We start from the raw sequence: 19,235 nt of genomic DNA on the forward strand, positions 1-19,235 counted from the left end.
AAATAAAACCACTTTTAAACATTGGTTAGAATATATATATATATCCACACAGTGTGATATATTAGAGGATGAGAAGTTTTAATCTGCCTTGTTGAACCTGTTGGCCAGATGTCCCATTAGTCATTAATTGTTATGTTTTAAGGTATCTACAAAACACTGTGGACCGTAGTGTTATTTTCCATGTTCAGACATTGTTGCAGTCAAAACATATTGGATAAGAGGAACAGCAGCACTTCAGGGGCTGGGAGATGCCTTGGAGCTGTTGTCTGGTGTCTCTAGTGGTGTTATTCCCTCAGTCTGTGCATGTGCATGTGTGTATGCATGTGCCTGCAACTGTTTCTGTTTACATGTTTGTCTATATGCTTATGCGCAAAAGGTGTGGTTTTATAATCTTGCTCGCTTGTACACATATGCATGCACGCCATTGTAATTAAGGCTCACGGTAAATGAGTCTCTCGCTGCCCTCACAAAGAGCAGACAGGCTGTAATGTAAAGGAAAACAGTGACACGCGCACACTAGCCTCATTTTCAACAGTACACACCTTCTCTGGGGATATAAAATGCCCCTGCCTCTGCACACCGTGGGACATGAGTTTCATCCAAACTAGCTGCCGTCCTCAATAAAACCCACGTGAGCAATCTCTGCAGTATAGATTTCCAGTTTCTCTGAGGGTATATTTTGTTCAGATCAGGTGCTTAAACTGCTCAATATGACAATAATTAGGCAGCACAGAAGACGTGTTCTTTCTTATGTTGATAAGGGACATTGACCTTTAACCTGTGCACCCCTGTCGTCCCCCACCACCGCCACACTCCACCCGTCCCATATGCCCTCAGCCAGCACCCCCCTCCTCTCGCTCTGTCCAGCTCCCATCAGGAAGGATGGAGAGGGGGGGGATTGGACAGGCTTGGAGCCTTGCCTCTGGCCATCTCTCCTCCTCCCCAGAGAACAGAGGACTGAGGTGCCTTTAAACCACTGCGGCAAAAACCCTACCAAAACCCTGCAGTCATTAATATGCAAAAATGCAAATGAGTAGGTAATTAAGAGCTGGAGCTCTCTGGAGGCTCTTTGATTGCTAATGAATTCTAATCTACAAAGAAAAGGGGGGAGGGGAGGAGAAAAAGAGATGAAAGAAATAGAGAAAACAACGAAAAAGAGACGCTTCGATTCGCATTTTGTAATATCCATAAGTTTTCATATCAGATTTGTTTTTATCTGGAAGCTGTAATCTGAATTATTAGCTCAGGGATTTAAGACAAATTACTTGATGATACATATACAGGTCATGTGCATTGAGGGGGAATGTACATGTATAATTATCAGCCTTTAAAAATGCATTTATATCAAATCAGTCAACAACCATCCATGAAAATAAGATAATACTAATGACATAAGATGAGCAGAACTCTCTTTGTAACGGACACAGTGCAGTCAGTGTGTATATATTGCTAATTAGAGGAGAAGATGACAGGCAGGCAGACACTTCTGACCACAGAAAATAGAAGGTCAGATATCTCCACAGTGAGCTCTTTGCTGCCATAGCAGCTGTGTGCTGAGGTAAAGGAGATGTCATTTCATCACTTTTGTGAGCCATAACACATCCCCACTTCCACTCTAACTCATTCACTCTGTCACTCACACGTACGTGCGTGCACACACACACATGTGCACACATTGCTGTTATTGTTGTTGCAGCGCTCCCACTACATCAACAATCTCTTCTGCTTCCCTCCCCCACACAGGCTCACATCTATCTCCCTTTCACTCCCCTCTCTTCCCCCTCCTGTCCTGGGCAGCCCTGACATGCCTACTTCAATTGATTTAGAGTCAATTCAGCCTCTGATCTGATTGTTATCATGTGACTTTTTGCACACCTCCCCCTCAATATATGACTACTCTATTATTTTCAGATTGGAGACAGAGATTTATTTATTTATTTATTTTGGACTCTGGTAGAAATACTCCTCTCTACTTGGCACTATCTCCGTCTGCCTGCGTCACTCTCAGTCTCTGCTTCTTTGTACCTCTCACCTTCCTATTCATCTCTCTAAAACAAATAACACCTCCGGATCAAACCACCGCTTCATATCTGCTCTTTTTCACTCAGCTGTGCAGCCTGTCAGTGGGTTTTCTCAATTGCCCAGCTTTGTAAACAGGAATCTGGTGTGTATTTTCTTTTTTGTTCCCTGTACCTGAAGCGTGGGTGGCAGTGCAGGGGCACCCATGCAACTGCACAATAATGGGAATCCAAGATGGCAGGGAGGGGTCCCATAAAAATCAGCAGAAAGAACAGAGGAAGGCAGCGTGCAGGAAAGCCATTGTCAAATGAGAGCAGACAGAAGCCAAAGGGATTGTTGATTTAGTTTTTCCTTTTGTAAATAGATTGTTGATTTGCTTTGTGTTTGTCTGTCTGTATTGGATCCTGTGTGGAAGTGTAGTGTTTGGGAGGATTAATGTCATGGACAATCCCTCAAACTCATTTTCTTTCTCACTGTGGAGCTCTGTGGGAATTACAGATTCAGGATAAGGGAGACAGACTTTGTGCTGATGATGGTCCTATTTCTGAAGAAGTGAAATCTGGGTTCATTGTGTCCCTTTTTTTCTGAAGTTTGTCTGTTTTGAATACTTCAGGAAGATAATGCCGTCCTCACTTGCTCCAAACAATCACTCAGTTCCTCTCATGTTTTCCAGCTACAGTATATATCCCTGGAAGGGGGTTCAGCATAACCTTGTGGATTATGCCCTATTTAAATCACCCTCTCCACTCTCCACACATTTTTATTGTTGTTTAACATGTTGGAAGTCAGCGAGAGTTAGGGTGTTTTCTGCCAGGCGAGCTGTAATAGAGGGAAGAAGCTTGACGAGAGTCAGTTTATCATGAGCACAGAGAGCACAACAGATAGATTCCCTCGTCTCCTCCCCTTCAGCACAGATAGACTAGGAGCATGGGCACTCAGCCAACACTATCAATCTATCCGCTCCTACCCCCAGCCTCTAACTCTTATTGGACGATAGCTTCCAAAGGGGCAAGGAAGCATGAATCATAGCCTGGCTATGAGAAGCTGTTATGCCTCTAAAATACACGTGTTGTGGCTCAAAATCACTCCGTCGCTCCACCATTAATGGCAGACTCACCGCTGTTTGTCACAGCCCTGTAACAAAGTTGTGGTGTTTACTGGGGAGCCGGGGCTGTTCAGAGAGAGGGATTGTTGGTCTTGGCCTAGTTTTCTTGTCTGATCAGAAACCTGTGCACCTCTGCCCTTCCCCCACCCAAACCTAAGCCTCTACTATTACAGGCTGTGAGGCGCTCAGTGTGGAGCGAGGTGAGCAGCTTGCCTCACCAGTGAGCTCTGTGTGCATTATGTGTGCTGCCTATGCAATGTTTATGCGCTTATCATCGTGTGTGTAGTGTGTGTGTGCGTGTATGTGTGTGATATAACCTGGTGATGTGGTTTGGCTTGCATCACTGGCTTCATATGAGCAGAGCAGGGTGGCCATGAGGGATAAATGTGTGTAACATGTGAGTTTTGAGGTTGGTAACAAACACTAAAACACAGACTGTGGAGGCTAAACAGCTAAACAGCTAGAATCAAAGGTAACACATGTAATGTATCTTTACTATGGTGTGAGATCGGCCTCTTTATCGTTTGTCTACAAAGCATTGTGGATTAAACAAAAACATATCCAAAGTGAATCATGTGATTAGCACACATTATTACACGCTGTTATTCCTCACGTGAATTTATGTAACTTTAAATATTTGTATGTAGATAATATTTCATTGATATGCACAGATATATGACTGTTTAGCACCAATGTGCCAAACATATGCTAATTTCCCATGTGCATCTGTCATTAATTACACGTATGAAGAAGGGAATGGCTGGAAGGAATCATCGAGGGCATGTGTGACAGCGTCCCTCCCCGGCCGGCCTTTAACATGGCCATTGTGCTGTGAATGTATTTTGAGTTTATAGATGACATGTTTTCCTGTATAATGACGCCGCTAGCTTTGAGGTTACCATGTGGTGGATCAGCATTATTGAAAGGGGATAATAAAATATAATTTTAGCATAAAAACAGAGCATTTAAAGGCGGCTGTCCGTGTTAAATTAGAGTGTGTGAGTGCGTGTTCATTTAAAGGATGGTGGACAACAGCATTTATAGAAGTATAGCTTTAAATATCACTTATTTCATGCATTTTAATTGGATTGTTTAACAAGCAGATTTTGCCTTGGTTCCAATGAGAAAGTGGCACCACCTACATTTGCTTGTAAAAAAAGAATTATAGGTGTGATTTTAATAAAGTCCATGAGGATGATGCTTTAAAACACATCCTCTGCCTTCAGCTGTAACTCATTCCTCTTTAACTCGGTGTTAGCATTAGGTGCCCTCTGTGTTCATTAAGACCAGCGTTATATATGTTTTTTTTTTTTATTATGATTCTTTTTCTGCCGCCCCCCTCCCTCTCTTCATCCTGGCTGCCCTTGTACATGCTCTCCATGTCAGACCCAGCTGTTACTACAAACTACTTGGAGGGCTTACAAGCCTCATTGCTAATACTGACAAAAGCACTATTCTTACTCAAGGCCCAACGTCTACTGGAAAAAGCAAGAATATGAGAGATTTTCTCTGCCTCACTAGAAATTCATTTTCCCAAGCAGATGCTTCCATCTGTTCAAATCTATTCTTTTGATGAATACTTCCCTTAATGACAGGATTCCAAATTAGATAAATTACTGAAGATGCCCTTTCTTCGATAGTTGTGATTATTTTCTTTTTTGATGCTATGGCTTTTGGCTGTCACCCATCAATGTGAATACCTGTATGTTTTCATATGTGCAACCGAATGTGGACGTGCACATGGTATGTTTGTGAAGGTATTTATGGCCCATATGTGAATTTGTTCCAAGCAGTAACCCCATTACATTCCTAAGACGGTCCATGACACTAATTAATGTTCTGTGCCGAGGCTTTTCCTTTACCCTGGGGACACCCAATGGATTATTTACCTATATGTCCTATTGACAGCAAAATCCCCCTTCCATTTGGTAACCTCTATGTTAATAGACAGTTTGAGGCATTAGGTTGGTATAATAACACCAGGCAGCTATGCAGGATTTACATTTGTCATGTCTTAATTTTGTTATACAGCTCACGCCCAAGACATGGGCATCCGGCCCACTATAGTGACTCAAAGGATACTTGAGTCATCACAGCCTTTGTAGTGGTTGACAATAAAAACTCTATACTAAGATGCTGAGGAAAGATTTTGTTTTTGTTTTCTTCATGTCTAAAATGATATATATGTGTAGAAGGTAAGTATGTATAACATAGTAAGTGTGAAGGTTCTAGATAGGAAACAAAGAGGGGGGTCATCTTAACTTCCCTCTTCTGTGACGAGGTTTGTCCTCAGGTTACAGACAACAGCTGTTTAACACCTACATATACTTTTCAGTGGAGTGGTTATTGTGTGGCTTCACATACGAGGAGCGTGCATTGAATAAAAGGCGGAAAACACAGGAGTTACACACATCAGGGTCAACTAAACGTATTCCATTACAACCCGGTCTTCATCATTATCAGTATCATCAGCTTCATCATCATCATGGTGACTGAGTGGCAGTTGATATCAAATATTTGTATACTTTTATTTATTTTATATTATAAAGCAGTGGGTTTTTTTTCAACACTACAGATAAATAGCGGTTGATGATGATATGCCCGCCCTGTCTGAACTGTTTTCTCTGAACTAACCCCTCCACCCCCCACCCCCACTCGCTCTGTGATCCTATACTCTCCTGCTCTCCACTCTGCTCTGGAGCAGGCAGTTACAAGCAGTTTCTAGGGGTGCGTTGGTCTTATGTTTATTTCCTCATTCGTAAAAAACACTGGCTATGTGGAAGTCGAGCAAAAAAAAGAGGATAATCTACTATTTTTGCTTTAGTTTTTAAGAAAATGTGCCAATTTGGGGCTGGTTCCAGCTACTTTATTGTGAGGCTCTGATGTTTTTTATTGATATATATGACTGAAAACCGAATAGGCTCTTCAGGTTCTGATTATGATATTGAGTACACTGAGTGTAAGAGAGTTGTTGGATTAACTTAATACAAATACTTCGCTTGGAAACACAGAAGTTAATTCTGTCTAGTCAAATTTAAGTTAAGTTATATTGACACAATAGATAAATCTAATTTGAAAAACTTAGTACATACTTTTTTAGCCGTTAAATATTTTTCTTTATAGATAGATAGATACTTTATTGATCCTGAGGGAAATGTATGTGTCTTTGGTAAATTATAATAGTATTTTTCAAAACAATCCCCCAACATTCCATAGATAAACCAAATAATTGATACATTTAGATATATAGCGACAAATGATTCAATGAAAATGTTTTAATAAAGTCAACTATTCTTATTTATAAAATTATAAATAAGAATGAAACAACAACAACAAGTGATATAGGCTAGTCCCTTTTAATAACAACGCACATGAGGAGGTTGATATTATAATAATTTAAAAAACATTAAAAGCACTCAGCTAATACATAGTTGTAGAAGTAACAGCTACTGTAGCTATCGACTAGTAATAGCTAGTAATTCATCTAACTGTGGAGTTATTTAAATGTTGAAAACATGTTTCAGTGGCATTAGCATTAAAACGGATCTTACATTTGTTGATGTGGTTTTAATTGTAGGGAAACGTGAAGGATTTTCGTGCCGTGTGTTGACTACTTTGTTTTTGGGAGAAAGCAGAGCGGAGGACACAGCAACCACAGTGATAAAATGATGTCAGCGGGCATGTTGGAGCCCCTCAGCCAGCCTCCCTCAGCACACAGGGAAAGTGAGCGTCAGGAAGAAGGCGGGGATTTCTTCGACTTCCGGCCGTTCGCTGGCTGCCGCTGCTGTCAATCAACCTTACTCGCTCTCCCATTGGCCGGGCTCCTTCGCATTTATCGTGCCATCTCGTCAAGCTGCTGCTGTGTAATCGCAGGTAACTTTCTTACCATAGCCTTCCGCCGCGCGACCTAGTCCTCGCAGAGCTCCCGCATTTCGCCGACTCCGGAGCCGGAACCCAGAACCGAGCCTCGGTGTTAGACGCTCCCGTCGTGTGGGTCGTCGGTGGACGTGGAAGCCGCGGCCCGTTCCCTGTAGAAACAGCCCTTCTCTCGTAGGCGTTTGAAATCGGACACCGCTGGCGTTGAGGCCCTCGCATTTGTGCGGAGGGATACGCCGTTGCGTCTGACAATGTGGACGGAGGTGGTGAAGATGTCTACGAGAAGAATGAAATCATCTCAGTTGTAACAACAAAAAAGGAAGACGCGACATTAGTTACTATAATAGATTTGTTTGCACACAGACTTGTTACATTGAAGCAAACACGTGGGCGCGCGGTGCAGAGCAGGCTCGCCGGGACAAAAGGAAGACTGTCCACTGTGCTCCAATGCGTTTCATGCGCTGAGGTCGAGATTCTCTTGAAGTTTTATGTTTTTCCTCCTGCGAGTCTCTTTTCTTTTTACTGTTGGATACCAGACACTCGGAGAGGAGAGGTAAACACACACTCTTTCACTTCACGATTCGGGGGGAACTTGCATGAATTCGACCGGGCTTCATTGGCACCTCATTTTTTTTTTCGACGCCTCTCGATTTTCGAAAAGTTTTTCGGGAATGTGTGGTTAAAGCGGGGGATGTTAAGTTTTTTTTGTCTGGTTTGAGGTGGCGAGCTAAGTGTGTGATGGTGTCCGCATCGACCACGGAGAGGAGGAAATTACTCCTTTGTTCTGCATTAAAAAAAAACAGCCCTCTAAATGTTTCTCCTTTGCTAACGAGCCTCATTTTGTTTTTTTCCACCGTGTGTCTCCGCAGCTAGCTGTAGCCTGCGTGTGTGGAAATATGAAATCTTTTAACGCCGCCGAGCATTTTAGCTAAACTTTGTGTTGGTGGGGCCCTGCGCGTATTTTCTCCGACACAAGCCCCGAAACAAACTTTTCCATAAAAAAGCCCATTTGCTCGCCCTTTAAACATTCCTTTGTGGAAGTGTCTGGCCACCAGCTAGACTTTATTTTATTACACATTTGGCAGGAAATTCCTCCTGCTCCCACCCCCACCGTCTCCACCGCTCAACTCCCTCAGTGCTCGACTTGAACCTCAATATGTGGAGGAAAAGAGGACTGAGTGTTTTTGTTGCATGAAGTTTGCAGCAATATTTCGCTTTTATTCTCCAAACCTCTCACGGCCCCGTGTTGCGCTTGTTTTCACTCGCAATGTCTTTTTTTTTTTTTCTGTTTTCACCGGGAAGACATGGGTTTTGTTTTTTTGTCAGTTCTGAGGGTGATGTCAACATAGTTTTTGGGGGGAGACACATACATGGTGAATGGGTTAGTTGTCAGCAGTTAGCCTGGCCCTGGATGTGGCCTAGTGGAGATGATCAAATAATGTGCAGCCCTACATCCTGTGGTGCCCTACATGTTTATTGTCATTGTTATAAACCGCTTGACCCCCCGCCACCCCCCAAAAAAGTGTTTATTATCATAATCATTATTTTATAACAACGTTTTCTGGCACTAAATGTTAACAGCCGTCTCTTTCAGGGCTGTGTTTTGAATCAACAGTTGAATGTGGCTTTTCTGTTTTGGTACGTTGTTGCTCCAGTAGTAATAGCATTGACATAAACAGCATGTTATAGTTATTTACTTTGCTCTTATGTTAACATTTGTTTTGGCAGGTGGCAGCAAAAAAAGCAAAACACATTGGCACTGAATTGTTAAAAAAAAAAAAAAAAACTTGATCTGGCCCACTGCTGTGTTTTGAAGGCTATGGCCAAAAACTGACACATGCTTCAAAACAAAAACATAATTTAAGTGGTAAACACATTTTGAGCTGTGTTGGGCCCCATAGATTTTTTTGTAAATATTGAAGTTTTTTATTATATACTTATGGCGTTTGTTTAACCGAGTGGTTTATTTCACTAGGCTCTTTAGTGAAGAATGACCTGCCTCCTGTGCCTTGTGTGGGGTGACAAAGACCCCTAATCTGCTTGCTTCAAATATTGATCCAGCAGTAGCTGAAGATGCCATTTTGTTACATTAAGCCCCTCCATGTGCTCTGCTCCGTTTGCCCCAGTGGCTTAAAGATATTTAGGAATGTAAAGTATTTTCTTTAATGTCCTCCGTTGCTCGGCCTATCCAGAAGTTTGGAAAAGCATTGACAGCCATGTTCCTAGCCTATTTACACATGGGGCGATGTGTTGTGTGTTCACTTCCTTCCCTTGTCTCAAGGTTAAATTAGTTCTGCTCGCCTGAGTTCACTGGAGTTGGGCTGCACTCTTTGTCTGTCACTATAAAGAACAAAAAGTGAACAGTGTTGGTTTCATACATACAGAAAAAGATTTGTTGAATTTAATACTTTTCTCTGTTTTGTGTTTAAGTGAGACAAGATTGATATTTTCTTTTCTTTATATAAATTCAAATCTTCTCCGTCTTCTTTGTTAACATCTCAAAACTTGCATTTCCTCTGAGATATCCATCTTTTTTCTTTTGTTGTTTTTTCCCCTCATTGCATCTATTTATGCTAGTTCTGTGTCACAAAAGAGGCTGTAAAAGCACACCACCTGTTGGTGTCCAAGTGCCTCTGTTTCTCCACACGCTCCCCTTACCACTAGTTCCCTGTGAAGCTTGTAGAACCACCGCTCAGCATCAGAGAGCGGCCTCGGGCTTTGCGTTGGAATGCAAAACACAGGGTAAATCCAGTATTCATGCTCACTGTGTCATTTGACAAGGTTCTTTCTGAGTTGACATATGGTAATTTGGTAATGACGTGTTTGCATATAGTCATTAGCTCTGCCTTTCACCCCTATTTCCTTGGGCTAACAATAGTCCTAATTATGTCTGTAATTGTAAATGTATTACATTCGCTTTTATGTAGCAATGATCGACATATGGTTGTGTTATTTGCCAGGGTTGCGTAAAATGAAAGACGATTTTTTTTACTTGAAGTCATTACTTGGTAGTGATTTGACTAAAGGCAGAGTATACATCATTTCATGACAGTGTCTCTTGTGCTGCCTGCATGTGAAGGCAAATTAGCATTTTTTTGTAGACCTGTCTAAAATGTAGGTTGTGTGTTTTCCCACGTCGGTCCGTGTTTCAGTGTGTTTGTAATTTGAGCCGTGTGTTGCGGCCAATGGAGACTCAATAGACGGTCATCGGTTCTCATGATTTAACTTTCCAAATATACAAGATTTACTTTCACAAGGATATAATCCCATCTTTAAATAAATAAATAGAATAAATTTGATGTAATGGCAGTGAGAGAGTTGCTTTTTGTAAAAATAAAAACTGCTGACAAACTGCACCCCAGCACCAGTATCTTTTGGGAGATTAACATGCCAATATGCATTATCACATGGGTTAATATAAGATTTGTGATGGCAAAGCTAGAGTAGTTCAAATCATTCATTACCATCATCCCCCTGTTTTTTTTTTAAAAAACTACATGTAACTTCTCTTTGTGCTTGCTAGTGCCATTAAAACCCTGTATCTGCAAATTTCTCTCATAGGGTTTATTAGAGACTGAAGGGTATGAACGAACAGCAGCAAAGAATGGCTGCAGTGGGAACTGACAAGGAACTCAACGACCTCCTGGATTTCAGTGCGGTAAGAGAGTGGGAGAGCAGTCTTGGGTGGTTCGGGGTGGCAGTGGTAGGTGGGTGGCACTGGGAGAAAGAGCTTTAAAGAATGCGATACAGGTCTGGGTGGGAGCGGAAGAAAGTTGGAGGTCTGGATGAGAGAAGTGGGGAAAGGGGCGTGGAAAGAATTTCTCTAAATCAGCAACATCAAGCTTCAAACCTTTTTTTTTTTTTAAACACCAAGTTATGTCAACTCAAAATATTTCCATCCCTCATTCTTGGCACACAGAGCTCGTGCCAATTTCTTTTGAAGAATATTGCTATACCTCAGGGTGAATGGTGAAAATGATTCATGTTTTAAATGTAGGTAACTCAATTATGTAGGTGATGCAGAGATACAGCAACAAGGAAGTGGAACCTTACTGAAACGAACTGGTACCCACTGTAAAACGCAACTAGAGAAATCAGGAACGACTGCATGAGATGTTGGGAATAATTTCACCTCTATTTGTCTTGTTAACAGAATCTGAGGGTGAGGGGGGGTAACATGATGTATGAACTGTGCTGAGCAGACAGCTTCTACGTTTCTTTGTCGTATTTTTAGTTTTAAGGAAATATTTTCAGAGATGCTGTCAGAGGTTTCCTCCAGACATTATCTACAAAGTGGATCAAGGTTTTCTGTTCAACTTTTATTAACCTGTTTTTCATTTTACTATGAAGCCCTTTGTTGAGCTTTACGCTGACACAAACATCTCACAGACCAAAAGGAACAAAGTAGGCTTTTCCTCTCCTATATGAAAATGTAGAGATGGAAAGCTAAATTGCCTGCTCTTATATATTTATTTATAATATATGGGATACAATATGTAATTCCGAACTGTAGCTCCCGCAGCTGACGAATACTGAAGTGTTCAGCATTGCTAGAGTCACAGGGGTTTTTAAACTAGGGGGGGGTAGCTTTGTTTTAGTGACTTTTGGAAATGCATTGATGTGCATTTTTATGTATAGCTCTCTTCTGTGATATTATTATGACTTGTACAGATAGTAATAGTCTTATTCTACACCAAAGTGCTGTTATTTAAAAGAGAATTCTGCCCATAAAGGAAAAAACACTCCTTATTTTGAAGGGGGATTGCGAGAGGTTCTCATTAGTCAGTTGGGTTTTTGTTAGAAAAGCTCAGATTGACCAGCTGCCAGTTTGTATCACCAGATGTTTTTGTCAAAATATGACATTTGTAATGTGGGTGAGGAACCGTCAAACATTGTATAAACAAATTTACTCCTTTGTTTATTTGCTGGCTAGTCACGAAAATTTACGTTAGACACGGACAATGAATAAAGCCAAACATGTCGGAGAGGTCTGTGATCAAATGTAGTGGAAACAATGATGGTTTCCAAGTCATTATTATTTTGGACTGCTTTAGACCATACCCTGTTTTTGTTTTTTTTGAAGATGTTTTTTAAGATCATACGTGGTACTGTCAGATTGTTTTATGGTATCCCAATTAGAAAAAGTTTAGCTTTGAACCGTAGTGTGTCACTGAAAGATTCCACTCAGCAGATACTTAGACCACACCATAGCCTCATGGTAAAGCCCACAGTGGCTCGCTGACTAAGCTCATGGCCTCATCGTCAGTGGTTTAGAAGTTAATTACTTTATTCTTCTGGTTTCATATGTCTCAAGCTTTAACTTCAAAATGCTGTACTTTTTGGGGGGCAAAAACTTGCATCTGTATTTTTTTTTAAATACAAAATCAAGAGAAAGTGTTTTTAAATGAAATAATTTGCAAATAAAGATTTGAGGATTAATGTAGCCTAATAGTCTTTGCTAGCATTCATCCTGTTTAATCAAAGTCGTCAATGGTTAAAATCAGCCATTTAACCAATTAATTAAATATCTCCCTTTTTACTGCAGTGCCTTGAGGAAAAAAAACTAACAACTATACAACAAGTGTATCTGATGTTTATGGTGGAAATAGGATGATGTGTGAAGTGTGTCACCCTTTGATTTATTCGTTACAGTATCTTCCCTCTTTTGTCTTGTAGATGTTCGCGCCTCCAGTAGCCAATGGGAAGAACAGGACAATGACACTCGCCAGCAGTCAGTTTAGTGGATCAGGTAAGTTTTCCACCTCAATGCAGACGTAGACTAAATTTCCGATTGACTTGTATGTACTGTATGTCTTGGCAAATGTTGTTTCTTTCTTTTACTTTAAGTGGGATTATAAGGGATATTGCTGTTGCTACATGTAAGTTTTGGCCTAGCAAGCATATACTAATTTAATATGAAGAAATCTATGATTTTTAGTCAACCAATAAACATGTTTTCAGTTCACAGCTGATGCAAAGCAAGTACTTTAAAGGTCAACTCACCAAAAAGTTTCCCTCATAACTGTAGTATCTCACATGTTTCAGTTTTGGTTCAATGCTCATGTTTCGAGATCTGGCCCCACCTTGTTATAGAGGTACATTTTATTTGTGGGGCTCAAGGCAGATGAAATGTTTGTGCTTGTGCTTGTTTATCCTGAACTGATTGTGTACAGAGATTGAGTGATGTAAGTAATTTTTGAAAAAAAAGACCATTTAGCAACATGCTGCAGTGTGTTTCTGGCCTTTTTATGTTGTGATTTTATTAAAAAGGATGTTAGAAAACTGAATCCTTTTTAATAACTGCTTTTGGCCTGTTAACTGTCCTGAATGTAGCATTGACACATCTTTGGGATATGGAGAAAATGGACTGGCTTTAAATCTTTGAGGCCCAGAATATTTTTTTTATGAAAGATTTAAACTCAGCTTTATTAATATATCGCAATGGATTTGAGTTTAACAACCTATACCTTGAGATTATCTTTATTTCGCTGTTTTGAAGTTTTAATTTGCTGCCGTTTACCCCCCTATAAACACCTGAAGCCTCTGGGTTAGCTTTCTTCTCTTCCTGAATGTTATTAGTAAGTTGGATTACTTTGGTTCCTGTCACCCTGCCAACCTGGCGTGTGAAATCGAGTCACACTCCCCAGTGTTCCCCAGAGTGAGAACTTGGCCACTGAGGAACAAAGACAAAAAAGGGGGCTTATGGACTTGAAACAACTCCCCCACCCTGAAGTGTAAAACACTCCTCCCCCAACACGGCACAGGGCTCTTACCCCCACTGATCTGCAGGAAATGGCTTGAGTCCGAGACAATGTCCCTCACCCCCAGCTCACAGCCTCTTAAACTGGCCCAGCATGCAGTGAGTGGCCAGAGTGGAAGAGCGAGCTTGTTGAATAGGGATCAGCCTGTGGAAGGCAGGATTCTGTTTGTTTCTATTACAGCAGGCAATTACTAAGCAGTGAGGAGTTAATTCCTCCCCTCCGCTCGTGTCCTAAAGTGTGGCCCTTGGTCATTGACACCCATTTTAATGCGATACTTCAAGCTGGCACATTAAACTTGGGAGATCTGTAGGTACCCTTGAATAGCACTTGGTAGATGAAATGCTAACATCTGTGAATTCCAGCCCAGGAGTTTCTTGTAAACTAGTATCTGGTATCATACATGTAGTACATAGGATATTCTGTATATATGGTAAAGAAAAAAATTAGATCATACATCTGTGGAAGAAAACTGGGCAAATAAAGTGAATGTGATTTATTATTTTTAAAATTAATTCATTTTTATACAATGGCTGTGTTTGTTAACAGTATATTTTGGGACCCAGAAATCATTGCACACTACTCATTAAAACACTGTATGGATAGAGGCCCGGAAATCTGTTTATTATAGAAATGATGACATTAAAGAACAATGTCCATCTATGACATCACCCAGGCAGCTTGTATATTCAGGGACTTAGCAGCGCGGGAACAGCAGTGGGCAGCCTAGTGGACCACCAGACCACCTCTATTCATCAACACAAAAGTACTCAGAGGGGTGCTAATTGCATTAAGCGTCCTTCTCCCTTCCTCAGTGGCCAGTGTGCGTGAGTGTGTGTTTGGGGAGGGGATAGAGCAGGAGAGGAAAGAGGAGAGGATTGGCAAGAAGTGTGGGATGTTTGAGAAGTAGGGGCCGAGTTAGTGTGATGGTGTGTGGTGGGAGCTGGCCAAGCCCACAAGCCTTCAGGCAGGCGTCCCCTCTGTCACCTTTGCAGCTGCTGGCAACGTCTTCAACCCCCCCTTTACACACAAACACACAAATGCATGGTACACGACGCGCTCACTTCCCCAAGATCACTACAAACAGTGAATTTACACATGTGGTCGCACCCGATGGCTCGCTGGCTAGTTGTGTTTGACTTTTGCACTCTGAATTGTATCCCGGCAAACGGCTGCAATATTATGTCATATATTTATCTGTGCGTTGGTGGGTTGCAGTCACAAAATCTAAGACCTCAAGAAAGAGGAAATCTCAAAGGAGAGTGAGTTCCCTCTTCAACTAAATTAGATGTTTTCTTAGCCTGCAGCCGTGACGAGGCTTTGTGGCTCAGAAAATAAATATTTTTTTTGGACTCGAGAGTCAGTATTTGTCTTACCTCGTGACTTTCAATGGAAGTACATTCTCAGTCGCCATGGTAAAATCTGGATGGATGTGATATACGACCAGAGAACCTGTTGTTTTGTTTCCAACGCCACATCTTTCACAGATTCTCATGTGTATATCTAAGTAGTCACCAATTCAATATTTCCTGTATTTAGGCTTGTTTTTGCCATTATGTTAAATGTCTGTTCAAAAGTCCATCACTTACTTCACTTCTAAGCTTCACATAGCTCCAGTGTGTTAGAATTATTCCTCTCCATCATGGACACAGCAAGTATCAAAAACTGAGCAGCACATAAATACAGTTTGAAGTTTTTACTTGTAATTGTCTATTGTTTGTTGTAGTATTTTTGTACTTATATGTTTGAACTGTAAAGGAGTGGCACTATAATTTCATTGTACACCCTGTTCAATGACAATAAAGGCATTTTTATTCTTATATTGGATTTGTTGGTAAACACGAGCTTGATGCTGTCTTCATATATATACTCCTGGATGTTAAATTATAAATACTGACAGGTCACAGTAACCATTTAGTGATTATCATTTTTGTTTCATACAGCAACGTTTTCCCCTCACAATTGGAAACAAATGATGTATGAGGTAGAAAAATGAAAATGTACAAGTAAACACATGAAAACTATTTGAATCATTCACTAATATTTGTTTTCCAAGGCCTGGAGAAGTACATTTCAGTGTGTTCTGTGATACTAAATGTTAATGAATTCAAACAATTTTTTGTTTAATACTTGTGTTTAAAGAAACAAAAAAAATCTAATCTTATTTTCTCTTTCTACCAATATGATATGATGAACCGCAAAAAACAAGCATTCATTTCAGCTCTTATAAATTGAAGGTTAGGTTATTATCAAGTTATTTTATAAAAGATTATGAAGACAAACTTTAAGTTAGTTTTCATGTTTCTTAAAAAGCTTAAGCGTTAAGTCAGTGATAAAATTAGAAGTTTGTCTTTGAGAATGCAGACGCCTTAAGTGTGAAGAGCAAACATTTTAGGTCAGGGACAAAAGCTTGGTTTAAAACGCCAAAAATATTTTACTGTCCTGTATCACTAACCCACTTGAAATGTAACATATCTTGTTTTAGATTCACACTGGAAATTTGCTTGTTTGTTTTTAATTTTTTTAGAACCAGCAGAGAATGGTGGGTCATTTATAAGACCATTCTGCATTATTTTATAATTTTGTTTGCCTGTGGTGACTGTCCATTTGTTTGGAAATACACTTGACAAGAGAGGAACAACAATAGAAATATCTGTCTTCATGCGTTGTCGGGCTCTTCCAGGCTGGCGGAGCGTCATTTCACCTCAGCAGCTCTCCACCTTGTTTTAATTGCCTCCGAGTTAATTACTCCAGTAAGTGTGAAACAATGTTGTCAGACTTCTCCTGCACAGCCACGCTTTCGCTCTATCCTCTGCACCCCCGCTGGCCAAATGGAGGCTTCATAGGCGGATGAGTGTTGTATTGAAAATAGCTGTGAAGATTATGAACTTGCGCTCCTGACTACTTGTTAGCTTTGGAAGCCTACACAGTGCAGTTTATAATGGACAGTTATACTTTATGATTTAGTGTGTTTCTCAGTGCATTTTTTTGTGTTTAGCACATGTAAGGATACCTGTAGTTTATCAGAAATTTTTGTTAAAGCTTCCAGGAAATCTTTTTTTAGTTTGCGTTAAACTAATTCATAGCTGAGTTGCAAGCAAACCCTCTTGTTGCTGATGTCTCCTCTCTGAAGTGGATGTTTATCTTGCTTATTTGGAATATCCTCACCTGGCACCAAGCTTTGGCTTAAGTGTCCTCAAGTCTGTCACCTTTGTTTAGCAGCGAACCCATCACCAGTGTCCTGTACCATTGGACATGGTTGATGGTGGAGCGCTGTATTATTGCCGTGGCCTTTCAGCAGGGCCAATGTGACAGCGAGCGAGGCCGATCTTTTTGAGGTCCCCTTTCCTCCCTGCCTGCCTGATTCTCCATGCCACCGGCATCAACTCCATAGATCATGGCTGTCGCAGCGTGTGTAGGTGCTTGCACCGCTCTGTTAGTCTCATCACTCATTCTCACTCGTCAGCCAGGCTGATCTCGCCCAGACCCCTCTCACTCTTGTTCCTTCCTCCCTCTTCCTCCCGCTCTCTCCCTCCCCCTCTCGTCCCCTTGCTTTCTCCTTCCACCCGCTCATTGCTTTCTCACACACATTTTTTTAATTAGGCAAAAATCAAAGACGAAATATGAATATTCATAAGGAAACCACATTAATATGCACAATTATGCAAATCAGCATGCAATTAAGCCCTGTGTCTCCAGAGAGCCTGGATAGCATTAGTGCATAAGACAGGGAGAAGGGGATGATGGGGGTATTTTAGAGTTTTCTGCTCCACCAGTCTTTTGGCTGTATTTTTCCTTTGTGACACACATCGCCCCTTTCTTTACCTAAAACACAGTGATTCGTGTTTTGATCTTGCATTTTTTATTGCATGTTATTTCGAGTTTGTATGTGTCAAATTGACAGTGAGGAATTGGAGTGTGGTCTAGATTACATTTTATCTTCTTGGATGACATTGGGGATGTGAATGGTTCATTCCTGCTATTCAGTGACCGTAATAAACAGTAATGGCTAAACTGAGCAGTGTTTTCTATGTGTTTTTTTTTTTCTTTCCCTAGAATTGGTTGAATGTTGCATTGCATCTCGAATGCGACAGCAGCGTCTTTGATCAGTAGTGATGCTCTCTCCTGGATTGTGCAGGCCCATTGTGGCCACTTAAGAACATCAAATGTTGAGAGTAGGATGTGGTGACAGGTTTTCTTGATATGGCTCCAACATCAGGGTATTACTACATATCTGCAGTGACACATAGGATAATAACGATATGTTCTTATTTGGTGATTGCCTAAATTTCCCCCCAAACTCCTCAATCATTGTATCATATCTAATTCAGACCAGCTTCCTGTGTCCTTACGTGCCTATTTCAACACTGTCTTTTCTCTCTTTAGCAATAGACGAGCGTAGCGGCTCTGGGTCTTGGGGATCGGCAGAACAGAACAGTCCCTCTTTCAGCCAAGGACGGGTAAGATCTAAATACACACATGCTCACACGCTTTAGCTGCACATGATTATAAGTTTGGAGATCTAAGCATTAACACCAGATGCCATGATATTGTCACACACTTGCATGATACACACATCCTCTCTTTCCCCAACTAGCACAACAGAGCTGTGCTGTTTTCCTGCAGTGTGCCATGTTTGATTTGAAGTGGTAGTTTTACTTTATACTTAATAACCTTGGCTCAGGTTCCCGCGTTGGCAAGCGCTCTGGTAGCCCAGAACCTCTGTGGAAGCCCACCAGTAATTGCAGCTTCACATCCGCCGTAACTGTCTTGGCACAACTCTTGTGTAAATACAAGGAACAGGGGGTGAAATAGATGCAGCAGGCTTTGATTACCACAAGTTGATAATTAAGAAAGTCAGTTTGAATCCCCAGAGCTGATGCAGATATGTTTGGCATGGGTCCTGTTAGTTAGACTGAAAAGCAGAGGGAGGGAAACTGCTAAGCCATGTAGGTATGCTAAGATGGGGGATGACCTTAAACCAGGGTTATCATTTAGATTTGTTATTAAAAATCATTTAACCAGTTTTAATGCCTGTATGCACTTTATTTTATTTTCACGTTGTGCTGTATTTGGTTTCTACAGGGCTATGGAGAAGGATCCCACTACAGTGAGCATGAAGGCTTGTCCTCTCCGTTCATCAGTTCAGGGATCGCAGGTATGCTCATTTTTTCTCCAAGTAATTTTTAACAAGTGACTGTTGTGTGGTAAAAATACCACGCTGAATGTTTTTTGCGCTTTCGGATGACGAGTATATAAATTGGGTGAATTTGCTTCTCAGCGCCAGAGGAAATGTTGCTTTGTCTCACTCCAGTTTTAAAATAAACATGTTGATTATGGCCAATTGGACTGTTCTGCGTAATTTGTTATGACTACAGAATTGTTTTCTGTGTGGCAAAAATTTGTATTTCTGTCTACATGCGTGTGTGCGTGCGTGCGTGCGTGTGTGTGTGTGTGTGTGTGTATGCGTGTGTATG

At 41.0% G+C, this 19,235-nt stretch overlaps 1 protein-coding gene across 19 annotated transcripts in view; it reads left to right on the forward strand.

Moving 5' to 3' along the window:
• The first annotated feature begins 6,947 nt into the window (after positions 1-6,947).
• tcf3b (transcription factor 3b) overlaps positions 6,948-19,235 on the forward strand; it is a 28,644-nt gene continuing 16,356 nt past the window's right edge. For 10 of the 19 annotated variants that reach the window (XM_020107767.2, XM_069522230.1, XM_069522228.1 and 7 more), the window contains exons 1-5: positions 6,948-7,553; positions 10,562-10,658; positions 12,677-12,749; positions 18,145-18,218; positions 18,844-18,916. In XM_020107767.2, the coding sequence (XP_019963326.1) occupies positions 10,584-10,658; positions 12,677-12,749; positions 18,145-18,218; positions 18,844-18,916 (295 nt within the window). In that variant the 5' untranslated portion in view covers positions 6,948-7,553; positions 10,562-10,583. The remainder of the gene's footprint in view (positions 7,554-10,561; positions 10,659-12,676; positions 12,750-18,144; positions 18,219-18,843; positions 18,917-19,235) is intronic. The other 9 variants (XM_069522236.1, XM_069522239.1, XM_069522237.1 and 6 more) reach the window with 1 other exon arrangement.

The sequence above is a fragment of the Paralichthys olivaceus genome, chromosome 3, assembly GCF_024713975.1.
Source record: "Paralichthys olivaceus isolate ysfri-2021 chromosome 3, ASM2471397v2, whole genome shotgun sequence".
Taxonomy (NCBI): domain Eukaryota; kingdom Metazoa; phylum Chordata; class Actinopteri; order Pleuronectiformes; family Paralichthyidae; genus Paralichthys; species Paralichthys olivaceus.